The following is a 16,067-nucleotide window of genomic DNA, read 5'->3' on the forward strand; positions in this document are numbered from 1 at the left end:
GGGGGTCGTTAAAGCAATGGAAGAAGAGCAACTGGCAGCGTAGAGGCAAGCCCATCTGGGCTGTCGCCTTGTGGCAACATATTGCTGTCTGGCTAGAGAATCTGGTTGTAAAAGTACTTCATGTAGATGCTGACGTACCCAAGAGTCGAGCCTCTGAAGAACATCAAAACAACCAGCAAGTGGATCAGGCTGCTAAGATTAAAATTTCCCCAGTGGACCTAGACTGGCAACATAGAGGTGAACTATTTTTAGCTCAGTGGGCCCAGGACACCTCAGGCCATCAAGGAAGAGATGCAACATACAAATAGGCTCGTGATCGAGGGGTGGACTTGACCGTGGACACTATTGCAGAGGTTATCCATGAATGTGAAACATGCACTGCAATTAAGCAAGCCAAGCAGTTAAAGCCTCTTTGGTATGAAGGATGATGGTTGAAATATAAATATGGAGAGGCCTGGCAGATTGATTACATCACAGTCCCACAAACCTGCCAAGGCAAGCGCCACGTGCTTACAATGGGGGAAGCAACCTCTGGGTGGCTAGAGACATACCCCATACCCCATGCCACCACCCAAAACACTATCCTAGGCCTTGAGAAGCAAGTTGTCTAGCAACATGGCACTCCAGAAAGAACTGAGTCAGACTACGGGACTCATTTCCGAAATAACCTCATAGACACCTGGGCCAAAGAGCATGGCATTGAATGGGTATACCACATCCCATATCAGGCACCAGCCTTTGGAAAGACCAAATGGTACAATGGACTGCTGAAAACCACACTGAGAGCAATGGGCAGTGGGACCTTCAAAAACTTCTACACATGTTTAGCAAAAGCCACCTGGTTAGTCAACACTCGAAGATCTACCAATTGAGCTGGCTCTGCCCAATCAGAACTTTTACGAACTGTAGAAGGGGATGAGGTGCATGTAAAGAATACGTTGGGGAAGACAGTCTGGGTTATTCCTCCCCTGGGCAAAGGCAAATTCACCCATAGGATTGCTTTTGCTCAAGGACCTGGATATACTTGGTGGGTGATGCAGGAGGATGGGGAAATTCGATGTGTATCTCAGGGAGATTTTATTTTAGGTGAAAATTGCCAATAATTTGAACTATATGTCATCATTTCTGTAGTTCTTACATGTTATATCAAAGATATTGCAGCAAGAATCACCCTGATCAGTGAAGAACGAGCTTCGATGAAACTGAGCAAGGTGTAGCAGTGATGGAACTAGAACTGGTGCCCAACAACTTCCTCAAGATCAACATCTTCAATTTGCAGACCATGGACATGATACACCAGCTGTGCCAGATGTACCAACTGCGATCTCCAAATGCAGCATGCAACAACTCCACACTACGTACCATCTCTCCTGGCCTGAAAGACTGTTACGACAGATGGAGCCCAAAGTCATGGACTAAATGAACTCAACAGACTTTGGAGGAATAGCCCACAGATTGAGGAAATTATATCTGTGTGTGTGTGTATAAATATATATATAAGCATGATATAGATGGTATGGAATAAGGGGTGGATACTGTCCTGGCTTCAGCAGGGATGGAGTTAATTTTCCTCTCAGTAGCCAGTGTGTTTTGGATTTCATACCTGGAGAATGTTTATAAACACACTGGTGATGAGTTGCTGCTAATGAGAACAAGTACACTGTCTGGCTTGCCAGGTCTCGCTAATGTGAAGGTGCAGGAAACTGGGCGAAAGACAGACAGTATAATTAACCCAAACTGGCCAAAGAGAATATTCCGTGCCATAAACGTCATGCTCAGTGTATAAGTGGGGGTTGCCCGCGAGGCAGAGTGAGGGGAGCAACTCATCTCTCTCTTGCTCACTGGCATCGCTCGCTACCTTGCTGGCTCCCTTTTGCTCCTCAGTTTCATTTCTGTGATCACTGCTCAGGACGGGCTGTATCGGTCATTGGGACATTGGGTGGTGGGAAATCGTGTATTGTTCATTTTGTATATTTTAGTATCCTTATATTTTGTTATTATTGTAATTTCCCTTTGCTATTCTAGCAAACTGTCTTCATCTCAACCCACAAGTTTTCCTTTCTTCCCATTTCTTTCCCCAATCCCACTGGGAAGGGGGAGGGTGAATGAAAAACTGTGGTGACTCAGGCTAAAGCACAACAAGGAGCAAATTTCTTCAAATAACTTCATTTTCCCCAAAGAATTCTACAAAACCTGGAGAATTTTTATTGAGAAACAAAATAGATTACAATTTTCTCACTAGAATATTTGTGTTACGCCTTTTAGAATTCTTCTGCACTGGCAGAAACAAAACTAATTTTTCACTAAAATTCAGGTCACAACAGAACATGATCAGATTCTCCATTGACAAAAATCAGCATATGCTTTGATGTTAATAAAAGCATACTAATTTATAATAAATTACAAATCAAACTTGAAAATCAGCCTGTTTTAAAATTCCTTCTGCCACTATTACCTGTCTACGCGGGCCATAAATATTTTATGAACTGCCAAGTTGATTTATGTATCATAATTGGAAAGGAAAAACATAATCCACCAAAATCAAGTAAATATTAATTTATTTGAGAGAAAAACTGAAAACAACAATCTTATAAAGAAAGTATTTAAAGTTTATCAAAAGGCAACTGAAAAAATGCATCTAGGAAAGTTAAGCACTGCAAACGGAGAAGGTATGAGCAGATATACATAACTTTATGGGACATTTAAGCACTAAATCAATGCAAAAGGAAAGTAATATCTTTTTACAATAATAGCTTAAACCCAAAGATGGAGCTCTTGAACTGTTTATTTAAAAAGAACTACAAAAAGTGGAAGCAATATAGTTACTGCTAAGGAAGATAATGTAAAACTTCCAGAATTACTCTTTTAGTATCGTCAATGATACTGCATGCTAGATTTTGAGAAAGTCAACTTTTTTTGTATGTATACATATTTCACTCGCATAGAAACATATACTGACTGAAACGGCTGCTGACCCCATACGAATCCCAACTCTCATACACTCTTTCCTTCACTTTCTACACTGCCTTTTAAACTTTTTTCAAGCCTTTTTTTACGTTTCCTACTTAAATTCCTTTGCTCTCCTCCTAATCACCTGGAATTTAAATGGCACTTCCTGCAGCAGTCTCCAGCACAAATGATCTTCCCATTCCCACTCTTTATTTTAAGAGTGCATGTGATCAGGTTAAAAGGATGCTTCTCATAGGAAAAAAAAAAAAAAGTATCAAGAGGTTATCAAGTCCCACAGAAAGAGCAACAAAAAACCAATATAGGACAAGGGAACTGCTTAAACCACATTTTAAAGTCATTAAACATATTACTCTGTCCCTTCAATCTGAACCTGCACTTAACAAGGAGTGGGAAAAGTTGTTCCACTAATTTTGAGAAAATAAGTGAGATTTCTGAACTAATTCCCCAATTGCATGTTTTAAGCAGCCCAAAGCACTAGAAATATATAAGGTCTGATTCCTTGTTGTCTTGTTCTTCTTACAGGCATAATACAAGGTGCGAGCAACAGCTCCTTCTGCAGAAGAATACAGATGAAGAAAAATAGTTTTACATCACTATCAGACACATGGAAGTTCAGGATAATTCACCCCCAAGTCCAGGGTGATTCAAACTTCCCAACTGCTGAAGAGCCATTCTCAAAGACTGGAATTCAAGGGTACATTTGCCATATGCAGTATCTATGGTACTTGAGGATTCATCAGGCAACTTTAAAATCTGATGGAGTTAAATTCAACAGCTTTATTACTAATTTATGCCACTGAAACAGGCCACAAATCCTGCAGCGAGTTATATTTAAGTGTGAAATGATAACATCCTGTTTAATGCATTCAAAATGTACTTGGCAGATGTATAAATTCTACCCAGACACAGAGGAACTGAGCTCATGTATTTCAAAGGGTTTCTGTCTATAGAGGGAAGAGTCTCAATTCGAGATCAGAAGTTATCAGGTGGATTGTACCTGCACAAACAACCCTTCCTGCTCCTCCCTGATCCAAGGGAGTCACAGCAGCACCAGGTAAAGAGGGATCCCTTCCCACTTCCTGCCCAAAGGAGGAATCTGGGCAGGTCAGCATGGACCAAATCAGCATTCATTCCTATGCCCATTGAGTTGAAAGGGAATGCCATTCACTCACTTAAAGTTTCACATCAGGTATATTCTACTATTTCATAAAATATTTTATTCTGAATCTTTTAGTCTTCAAAGTCTTCTTCTTTTGCAACTTCATTACAGTTGCAAAATTAGTCATCTTCACAATAATTCCTCAGAAAATTAAATTTGGTCTGAAAATTCCAGTGGCAGGAAACAGAGTTTACAATAAGCCTTAAATAATTAAGCAATCAATTTATTAATTAATAAAGTACTGCATTACTAGAATGTTCAATTGCTATAGTTTCATTCATTTAGAAATGAAAATTCCAGGAGGGGAGAGGAAAAGATTTATTTAAGTTAGGTTAATTGCTAAAAGTTTTTTCAAAGTAATTATGTTTTGAGATAATTTTGTATAGAGATTTCTGCACCAAAAGAGCATATAAATAGTAATGCTACTTACTTAATTTTGCTCAATCATGCTAATAGTCAAGTGTTTTTCTATATCCAAGTAGTTTAATTATAGCTGGCATTTCTAAGCTGCCTATTGATACTAAGTGCTGTGCAGAAGAAATATTACCATTTCTATTACTAGTTACATGGAAGTCATATAGGAGAAACCAAACTTTAGTTTCTAATCTGTCTCAGTTAAGTTTAACCCTTTTGATAAAAAGCTCACAAGATATGAAATATGTAATGCTTTTCAAGTAAGCTTTCATATTTCCTTTCTGACAATTACACCACTAACATTTCAGAAGTTAAAAATGAGATTTTTTTTCCCTTATCACACAGCAACCTAAAGTTAAAAATGTTGTATCTTTTCAATAAGGTGAAAACTTATTTCAGATGGCTCAGAAAAGTCAAATATAATTAAGACATCATAAGAAATATGCTCCACATTGTCCTCAAAAAGTTTAATTACTCACTTAAGGAAAAACACATGAGCCATTAGTAAACAAAAAATCAAAATGAAAAATCCTTAAAGGAAAAGGTTCATGTTCTTTACAGCAGTCTAAACTCAGACACTACTAATGACACTCCAGTGCAATAAAATTAGAGTAAGTATCTTTTTTGGAGTTGACAATTTCTATTATGCCTACTAAAAACCAAAGACAGAAGAAATACCATGACGTTTCAGTAAACATATACTGAAATACTGCACATTGTTTTCCCTTTTTTCACAGAGAGCAGAACAACTTTGAACTTCACCTCTGATCTTGTTTCTGGAAAAGACCTTGACATTTTAAAGGAGCTGGTGAAACTCGATCACAAGTAGACCATGGAATAAGAAGATCTGGCACATATGCACACTAATGTACAAATTAAATAATCGAATTTAACACTATCAGAAAGCCTAAGTGACCTACATCTCCCGCTACTCCCTGCCCATGCAGCTCGCCTGTGGTCTTACACCCCCTCTTTGGTACACAGGAAGGAGAAACAACCCTCTCCCCAGCACTCACTGTTCATTTCTGAGGGGGGAAAAATATACATATATATATATATTACTTAGATAATCCTTTATCTTTCCTGCATCTATCTTCACCTCCACTTCCCTAAAGAAAGTTTAATCCCGCGGATGTATGGTGGGTGCAGCTGGGAAAAGCACTGGCAGGTGTGAAACAAAAGCCACAGGGGAAGGGGCAGCCGGTGGCTCGACCCCGCCGTCCGCTACCTGGCCGAGGCCCCGGCTGTCGTCGGCCTGAGGCGAGCGGCGCCACCCCACCGGCCGGGAGGGCACCTGCGCGGACGCGGGCAGGAGGAGGCGGCGGCGGGCCGGGAGGCGGCAGCCGTTACCCGCCCGCAACGGCCGCTGCGGGCGAGGCGCGCGGGGCCAGGGTGCGGTGCGGTGAGGCGAGGCGAGTCCCGCCCCGCCCGGCGCGGCGCGGTGAGGGCTGGGCCGCGGGGGTGGCGGTGGCTTCTCCGCCCCGCGGCCTTCCCTGCCGCGAGCCGCCGCGGGGAAGTCAGCGGCGGGGCTTTCCCAGCCGCAGCGCCAAGATCTGCGCTGGCATCTCCGGCGAAAGAGGGGAGCGAGGGGCGGGGAGGAGAAGGCTTTCACATCCTCAAACCCCAGGGAAACATCTGCCGTCGCGGCAGCTCCATCCGAAATCGCCCAGCCGCCGGGTTGTACGTAATTAATCCCAATCCATCAGCGCACCAGCCCGCCCGCCCCTGCGCCCCAAGGGCAGCTCCTTTTGAAACAGCCAGGGCTGCGGTGGTGCAGACCGCACCTGGGGTGGACGAAGGTTCAAGGAACTGGCTTCAGCGCAGTTGTTCCTGAACAAAAGGAACATTTTCCATTGCAAAACCAAAGAAACTGTGCTGGTCCAGTCACTGTCATGAGCATTTACAGCTGTGCTCCTCAGTCTTCATTGCGGTGGTACAAAAGGCAATTAAGAAAATGCCTGGAATCCCAGGGCGTTTGCATGTTCCTGGGATAAAAGGGGCATAAGAGTATTTAATTTGTAGTAGGGTGGAGGAAGGATTTTTTTGAAAGAATAGAGGAGGGGAGGAATGAGTTACCTGGGAAGCAAAGTCTGGCTGGAAAAATTCATTGTATTGTAAGATTTGGTGTGTTCTTACTGTGCCAGAGAACAGAAATAGCTGGTTACATCAAAGAACCAAAAAAGACAGCTCCGCGGGAATCCTGAAGCATGTCTTCCTAAAAGACATCTAGGAAAGAGAACTAACTGAAACATATGATCAGCTCATCTATGTGCTTCTTTAAAGCATGGATCACTGCCGAAAATTGACGGTAGAACTAACCCAGCCTTACTTGGCAAATTTACTTCCCAGGGTAATCTGCACAGAATGCCTGTCAACAAAATCCAAGATAAATCTTTAATAGCATTTCACTCTGCAAAATGAATGCCACAAAACATGAGTCATCCTTGTGATGTCTTCTGTCTGGTGCCTTGCCTGGGTCCTGTGTCTTTGCCCCTCCTGCCGTCTTTTTCTAAAGCTTTCCAGGAGAAGGTAAGCAGTGTGGGAAAAGATCAGTCTGCCACACTGGATGTTATTTCTAGTATAAAGCTGATTATATTTGGTATGGAGATAACTGAGTGTCAGTAAATGTAGACACCAGCATGGCATTTTAAAGGCTTAAAGGCTTGTGACTGGCAGATGTCAAATTCTGGAAGTATCTTTTCACTAACTTAAATGTACAGGTGTGACAGGAGTGGACACGAGATGTGTCAGAAAGTTCCGTGTTTTCATAGTGTCGGCTTAGCCTTACAATGCCGGTACTGCATATACAGTGTTCTAAGCTGTCACTTTTTACCCGTTTTAGTTCTCGTGACCGATATAAAACCTATCTTAATAAAAAAGGAAGGTTGATGTTTGGGTTTTTTTTCCCTGCTCCATCAGCAAACTACTCCAAAAAAAAAAAAACCCCTCATAATGATTCTGCATTATGAAACACAACTTTTTATTGCTATAAACCTGTACTGTAACAACTGTTAGGCCCATTTCTGATTTCATGTTAATCAAGAGCAAGTTAGGAATTCAGGGAAGTTACTTCTCTGTGAGACTAAGATAAATGACAGAATAATCAGACTCTGTGCCCTAATTTTTCCTGACAAGGCCACAAAGTAAAGGCTCCCATAGTGTGAAATGAGCTATCCAAATAAGCATAGTTTGATTTTTCCAAAGTGCCAGACCTTTGCAGATGACACTGAATTAATGCAGAGAGGACCTCTATAAATCAGACTGCTTTTGTTTAGATTGCCAAATGAATACCATTGAGTCTGGGATTAGGAAATGAGTGCTGCATATTCTGAACTGAGAGATCAATGAATTTGCCAACCTGATAAGAACAAATGGCAAAACTCTGGAGGTAATTAAGCATGTAAAACTCTGATGTCTATGTGATTTATTCATTCCAAGTAATTATTCCAAGTAAGTTTTCTGGATTTGCATTTATCTGTCGTTGTGTTTGATAAATTTTGTTTGTGCTAAATCTGTGTTTCAGTTTATTTAATAACTGTGATCCAGGTACCAACAGAAAAGCTTATTTTAAATTACTTCAGTGAAAACACAATATAATTCTCAGTAAGATTGAAAAGTCTTAATTTTTTCTCTACTAGATAAATAAGTAATTTGTAGTGCCATTTCAAGTTGCTACGTAGGTCCCCTTGAAAGACTATATTACTGTGATATGCATGGACCATGTTTCACACCAGGAGACATTTCAGTGTGAGGTGGTTTCCATCACTACTAAGCAAGAAAAAAAAGCTCTCTGCTCATTCAATGGCTCTGTTCTTTATGTACCATACTTGATAAATCTCTTTTCAGGAAAGAGTTCACTACTGAAACCACTGCCTTGCTCTTTCTTCATGGTTTCTATGCACTGATCTTCTGGAGGATGACCTCTAGTTTTACTGTGGTTTGTTGGCTAGAACTTCAGAAACTTGGAGAAACAGGAGCAAGTGGAGCCTTTAAGTTTGTTGCCACATAAGGACGATAGAAGAGAACGGCTGTGGTTTCCCATGGAGCTGAAAGGCAAGTGCATTTAAAAAGTCCGCCTTGTCAGTTGAACCAGTTCACAAGATGAATCGCCAACAGTATCAAAGTCTGTTAAAGAAGATGTGCATGCCTGTTGTGAGAGGTCCTGAGAATAGATATGACTTTGCTAGCTTTGAAGAGAAAAACAGTCACTCTTTCCTTAAATTCAATCAATTTACCCCTCCAGTAGGGCTGAATTACCCTTTATTCCCACACAGGGGTGGCGTACCTTTAGTAGATCCCTGCTTAGGTTTTTGTGAGTCCAGGAGCAGATGCTGACCTGCAGCCCAGTGTTGGAAGAGCTATGGAATCCCTGGTAGACTACAGTGATGTGAAACCTCACCAGCGGGTCCCCATCACAAGAAAGAGAGGTCAGCCTGCCTGCAGGAGGCCGATGATCCTCCTGGAGGAAAACAGTGGGGACAGAAGGTGGAATTCCAGGGCTGTGTCAACTGCTTTTGTCAGGGCATGACTCAGAGGTAAAGCAGACTACTATTTTTATTTCTTAATCACCAAATAAATTGGTGATGCTTAACAAATAAAACTAGTTTCTGAACTCCATCCCCCAAGGGCCTGAAAGAACAACCTTCTAACATATCTTTGCCCTGGATATTTGAACTGAATGTAACAGCTGCAGTAGAGTGTTTGTGTGGTGGATGGAGTTAATTTTCCTCTCAGTAGCTGACGTGTTTTGGCTAAACCACAACTTTGCTGTAGCAAAGAGGTACCAGTCAGCAAATTCTAAGGAACATTCTAACACTTAAAAAAAAAAACTTTGAAGGTAAATAATGTTTTAAATAATGTATTTATATAAATTGTGAAGTTATATACAATAGTTCTAATGAGAACCTGTTTTAATGTAAACCAGAATAGCAAATCACTCCAGAGTCGGGAAATCCCCTGGAATATTACTATTTCCTGACAAGTTGCAGTGCAGTGCATTTAAAGACATATTCCAGCGCCTAGCTGATTGCAGAACAGAAGTTCTTTAGGACTGCCATCACATGGTCAAAGTACTTATTACCCTCTTATTTTATATCAATGTGTTACACATAAAGTTGGGTCTGATAATTTCATATTGATTACAGCATCAAAATGCCAATTTACTCTTTTTAACAAGAAGCAAAATTGGATTGGTGGTTACTATTCAGAATTTTCTGATGAAAATTCTGGAAAGCAGAAATATCTACCCAGGGCTTCTAAAGGCAGATGCAATTAGCAATAAGCAATATGGTTGAATTTTTATAAAGATTAAGCCCATTCCAACTATTTTCATAGAGAAATGCTCATTACAGGTGGAACAAAATTTTCTGGGAACTCAGGCAACATGCTTATAGTTGAGGGGAAGCATTTCTTAGAACATGGTAAAGAAATGTAAATAAGCTCCTTGCTCCATTTTACTGTACAGAGATAACACTCTCACTTCACAGCTAGCTACACTTTATCCATGTTATTGTCACCAGAAAGTCTCTACGTACTATAAATTCAGGCAGTGGTTTTGTTTGCTTGTTTCTGTCTTCGAACTTCACATTTTAAATCACTTCAAGCTTACTGCAGTCATATAACAGAACCCAAAAGAACCCAAGAAACCACAAGGGATAAAAAAAATAGACTCCATAATTTTCCTTTCTCTTCTTGTTCTTACCATATAATTTTCACTCTTATTTCTCAGCTACTGTGTTCTCCATTTACATATGAAATTAGACCTCAGACATAATCCAAACTGATCAACTGTTTTTTTGTTTTTTTTCCTGCAAGCCTCTGGAAAAGTGAAGGGGAAAGAAGATTTGAGAGACACAATTGTATCTGACCATTAATGTTACCAATGCAGAGAAAAGCAGAGACAGAAATGGAGATACTCTGGCAGATAGAGACAAATCTGAAACTGAATGTCATCAAGTCAGTAACCCGAGTTACAGTCAAGAAAGTGATCTGAAATGGAGAGTAGTTCCAGAAAGCAGACAGAAGCTGTCTGGTGGCTTTCTGGTGATTTTTCATTGAGTGAAGTTCACTGTTAGAGTAAAATACTGACTCCGCTGAAGCTATCGGAAAAAGTCAAACTTAATTCAGGGTCAAACTTTGAAACAGATATAGTCCAACATAAATTTCTTTATTTATGTGCAAATGTTCTTCCAAACCTAGTATTCATTTACAAGTTTTCCTGTGATGCTGAGGTTTTAACTACAAATGTGTAAATATAAATATAAAAAGTAGTTGAGTTTTAAGCTACTATTTTTAATGAGACTGCATAAACAAATTCCAGATTTCAGCTATATGATTCAGAGCCCAACTACCAACACCCAGGCATGTGATGTGATGAAAGTTGCTAATCTTTCTAGATGTCAGTCCCAAGAAATTCCACAGCAAAGTTGTTTGTGGAAGTTGTGCTGAGAGAGATCAGTCAGGCATTTTGCAACCAAATTCTACAGTCACTTTCTCCACCGTGTCGGGGATGAATGGAAAAAAAGCAGAAACAGAAGCAGCCTCTGAGACAGATGAGCTGAGGTATATAAAACATCTGCAGTAGACTGGAGGTTCTCTGTTGTGAGAAGATGTAGCGCTATGCCTTTGGCAGTCAACAGATGTTACTTTGAACTTCCTTAGCAGTCTTTTGCATCTGCTGACCAAAGCAAGTTCATTGAATAGTGAGGCTCTGCGATAGCAAAGCAAAGTGAGAAGCTGTCAAAGAAAGTCTTTCTAAGACTGCAGAATCAGAGTCTGCCAGAGAAGGGAGACTGCTGAAGAGCTATTCTTCATGTATTCTCACTCGGCATGGGAAAGGTGCTCAGTGCGAGAAGACAAGGTCTTCAGGAAGCTGACAGTGACTGTCTGTAGAGTCCCCTTCTCTCACTCATATGACAACAGAATTTTGTAACCTTTTCTCTGTGGTCTCAAGTTTTTTCGTAGCATTTAGGAGGACCTCAGGATTCGACTGTGCAGGTATATTTGTACCTGGAAACCTGGTAATGAAGCCCCTATATCCAGTTTGTAATTATTATTCTGTTTTGTATAGCGTAACGCAGAGGTGGGCATGGGGATTGCAGAAGGAAGCAGGGTGTTTGATAAGTCTGATAAGAAGCTGAGATGACTTCTTGCTTCTACTGGAAGCTGACACATCTGTAGACACAGCTTTCTTCAAAAACTGGGAAATGGGAAACACTATAGAGTTTACCTATAGACTTGATAGTAACCCTTTTCTGTAAGAAATAAGAAGTTAACTCATGTTGCTACTAGAGTTGCCATATTTGGGTTTGTCCAAAAGCCCAACTAATACAGTGTCCTGGTTCCAGCTAGGATAGAGTTCATTTTCACCTGAGCTGGGAGAGAATCATAGAATCATAGAATGGTTAGGGTTGGAAGGGACCTTCAAAGGTCATCTGGTCCAAGATGGTGGCACCTGTGGCTAGGGTTTACTAATTAACCAATAGCTGGGGTAATTTACCCAAATTAGCCAATTCCACACTATGTGACATCATGCTCAGTGTATAAGTGAGGAGGGTACTGAGGGGAGGTTCCTGCTTCTCTGGAGGAAGAAGCTGGGTATCAGAATCCACTGTGAGCTATTGTACTGTGAATTATATGCTTCAGTATTTTCTATTATTAGGGGGTTTTTTTGTGTATTTATTTTCCATCTATGTTTTCTTTTCTTCTGTTGTTCTCTTAAACATTTTTTTTTAATCTCAGCCTGAGTTTTGTCTTCTTTTCTTTACCAATTCTCCTCCCTGTCCCACTGGAGGGTAGGGAAAGTGAGTGAGAGACTGCATGGCTTGGTCCAGAGCAGGGTTAAACTATGACATACAGTATTCCATCCAAGGCTGTGGATAATTAACAAATAATATAATTGTACTTCCTCTGCATATTTTCCTATCATGTGATGATTTGTTGACCAGGGATTAATGACCAGAAGATGGTGCATTTGTAGTTAGTAGTCATGGATTCATAGATTTGCCTTCATGAATACATCCACTTGCTTTTTGAACCTATCATTTAACTTCCAACCTTCTATTTCCAGGTAATTTTTGAATATGTTAAGCAACAAAGTCTTAAGCCCAGATGGGTTACCTTCAGGTCTCTCTACCAGTGATCTTCATCCACCTGGAAAACTGATCATTTACCCCTTTGCCCCTTTCTCTGATCTTCTTATCAATTATTTATCCATGTGAAGATCTCTTTATTCCATTGTTACTTTAAGATACTGTTGAAGAATTTTATGCAGAACTTGTTAAAATATTTGTCATTGCATTATACTAATTTCCCAATGGTCTTTTTGTAGGAAGAGTTCCTTTTCCAGTGCTTCCTGTCCTAAAGCAAGAAGCATTTTTCTCCAGAGTAATCATTACTCTGGAGAAGTAATCATCTAGGAGTAATCCAGGATTAAGCAGCACATTGAGTGGGAGGCATATCAAAGCAGGATTCCAGCCTCTCCTACCTTTCAAATAATGATAGAACACGACTGTAGGCAATGCTGGTGCAGCACCAGTTTGTAACATAGGTACTTAGTGAGATAAATCTTTTACCTGCAGAAAGAGAGAGAAGAAGGGTTAGTTGGAGGCAACAACATGTAAAGCAAAGAGAAAAAAAAAGTGCAACTTGAAAAACATCAAATTAACAATTCAAGGACACTCATAAATAACGTGCATAGCTCATAACTATTGTTGTATATAAACAAAGTCAACTAGGAATGAGAAGTGGCCTGCAGTAGGCTCAAGACTGTCTATTAAATAATTACCCATAACACAATGAATTGTGTAATAGCATACAGCCTAATAATCTAGTAGGTCATCTGGAAATACTGCATAAAAACTCAGAATATCTCTTGAGGGCTGAGTGCCGTTGAGTAAAACAGCTGTGGTTTCATGAAGGATTTGATTATCTATCACCCCTACAGTTATGTATTTCACTGTGCATTTGTTTTTCACATGCCCAATAGCAGAGTGATGCTTTGTTTATTCAACAGCTTTGTTGTTTCTCTGTTGCTTCTTTTGTCATACATATCTTTCCAATATAAACTGGTTTTTTATGCTTATTTATAATGAGTTTTCAGGGGTGATTTGTGGCCTTTTCCTTCAAAAGAGTAAAAGAGAGAGAAGTAGTAATGGGTTATATTTATTTTCCATCTACACAGAGAAGTAAACCAATTCAACAAAGAACTAAGCAAAAGAATCTGAAAGAGTTATTTGTAAACCTTTCATTTGGCATTATTATATCTTGCTGGGCTGACTGAAGTCAATACTCCTACTGATTTTAAAATATAAGAGGTCAAAAACGGTGGATAGTTTTCAAACAACAGTGAGGCACAGTGAAGCTTGTGGGACTGATGGTTTTGTGAAACTTCCCTGCTTATTTCATGTGGTGACATTATAATCTCACTTTTTTCTTTAAAAACAAAGCAAAAAGATGTTCTGGCATTCATGGTTTCTGGGATACAGCTTAGAAGTATGAATGAGTACATCTTCAGTTTCTGACTCAGAATCCAAACCAGAAATTCCCTAAATTCTTTATCTGTCGTTAAATCCTGCTTTGTCAGATTAGGAGACCAGTTTAAGTAATTGTCGTAGTTCAACCCCGATCCGGACCAGACTACGCAGTCTCTCTCACTCCACCCACCCTCTGAGAGAATAGGGGGAGATGATACAAGGAAAAACAGCTCAAGGTTTGAGATAAGGATGGGGAGAAATCCTTAAAGTTACCGTCACGGACAAAACAGACTCGACTTGGGGAAAAACACTCATTTATTTCTAAAACTAGCAGGAGAATGAGACAGGGAACAAGATAATGTCCCCCCACCCCTCCTTCTTCCCAGGCTTAACATTATCTCTACTACCTTCTCCCCGCCCCGCCCCCCGAGCGGCACAGCAGGGAGAGGGAATGGGGGTCGCGGTCAGTTCATCACGCGTTGTTTTACGCCGCTGCGTCATCGTCGGGGGAAGAACTCCTCACATTCCTCCTCTGCTCCAGCGTGAGGTCCCTCCCATGGGCCACAGTCCTTTGTGAAACTGCTCCAGCGTGGGTCATCTCTTCCACGGGGTGCAGTCCCTCCAGAACGGCTGTGCCAGCGGGCCCTCCACGGGCCACAGCCGCCTTCAGGCCTCCACCTGCTCCGGTGTGGGGTCCTCCACAGGCTGCAGGTGAATCTCTGCTCCTCCATGGACCTCCGTGGACTGCAAGGGGACAGCCTGCTCCACCATGGTCTTCATCACGGGCTGCAGGGGAATCTTGGCCAGGAGCTGCATTGCTCCTCCCCCTCCTTCTTCACTGACCTTGGTGTCTGCATCCGTTCCTCACAACAGGCTGGCAGACGCCTCTCAGGATCCTTTTTACATCTCATTCACTTCTCATCTCCTCTTCACTTCTTGCAGCCAGGCCGGGCCGAGTTGGGCCCAGTCGGCTGCCTGGCGGGAGGCCAGAGGGTGAAGCCTGCAAGGCCCACAAGGCTCGCACCTCCCCCTCTCTGCCCCTGCTCAGCTGCTTCACATCTTCTCTCTCCCCTTCTCTTTTTTTTTTTTTCTGTTTTCCCCTACTTAAATACGTTATCGCAGAGGTGTTATCACAGGACATTCTGCTACCAATTGGCTTGGCCTTGGCCAGCAGCAGGTCCACCCTAGGCCCGGCCGAGTCCACTGAACAAAGGGGAGCAACTTCTAGCAGTTTCCTACAGAAGCTACCACCTTAGGCCCCCCTTCACCCAAAAAAAACAGAACAGTAATAAACTGAAACTGGCAGTATCATTAAGCTTGTCATTAGTTAGAAAACTCACTGAGTTCCCAAGTTGGACAAGAACAGATCATGCCATTTTCAGTCCTGTGGACTAAGCAAATCATTAGCTGCATTGAAACATCCAGAAAGTTGACCTGAAGAAAAAACTATTGCAGTTTTTATGCTACGTCTTTCCACTGAAAGAAAAAGGAGAAGTAAATGTTAGAAGATTAATCATCCCAGCAGTAGGACAGTAGTGTCAAGATAGCATATATCTATATATATATGCCTCCTTTTCTCCAGACTAGACAAGCCCAAAGTCATCAGCCACTCCTCACAGGACATGCCTTCCAGCTCTTTCACCAGCTGTGTTGCCCTCCTCTGGCCTCATTCAAGGACTTTCATATCCTTCTTAAGTTGTGACGCCCAGAACTGTGCACAGTACTCAAGGTGAGGCTGCACCAACACTGAATACAGTGGGATAATCATTGCTTTTGACCACCTGGTTATGCTGTGTTTGATGCACCCCAGGATGTGGTTTGCCCTCTTGGCTGCCAGGGCACACGGCTGACTCCTATTGATACTGCTATCAACCAGCACCTCCAGATCCCTTTCTGCAGGGTGGCTCTCCAGCCACTCCTCTCCCAGTTTATACTTGGGCCTGGCATTACTCCATCCTATGTACAGAATACAGCATTTGGACTTGTTAAATTTCACCCCATTAATCATAGCCCAATGCTCCAATCTATCTAGATCCCTCTGCACCAAACAG

At 41.5% G+C, this 16,067-nt stretch overlaps 1 protein-coding gene across 1 annotated transcript in view; it reads left to right on the forward strand.

Moving 5' to 3' along the window:
- The first annotated feature begins 8,644 nt into the window (after nt 1–8,644).
- Nucleotides 8,645–16,067, forward strand: part of SPMIP7 (sperm microtubule inner protein 7) — a 28,627-nt gene continuing 21,204 nt past the window's right edge. The window contains 2 exon segments of the mRNA XM_086742952.1: nt 8,645–8,851; nt 8,853–9,028. Of these exon segments, the coding sequence (XP_086599078.1) occupies nt 8,645–8,851; nt 8,853–9,028 (383 nt within the window).

This window comes from Chlamydotis macqueenii, chromosome 2 (assembly GCF_036417535.1).
Source record: "Chlamydotis macqueenii isolate bChlMac1 chromosome 2, bChlMac1.mat, whole genome shotgun sequence".
In the NCBI taxonomy this organism is placed as follows: Eukaryota; Metazoa; Chordata; class Aves; order Otidiformes; family Otididae; genus Chlamydotis; species Chlamydotis macqueenii.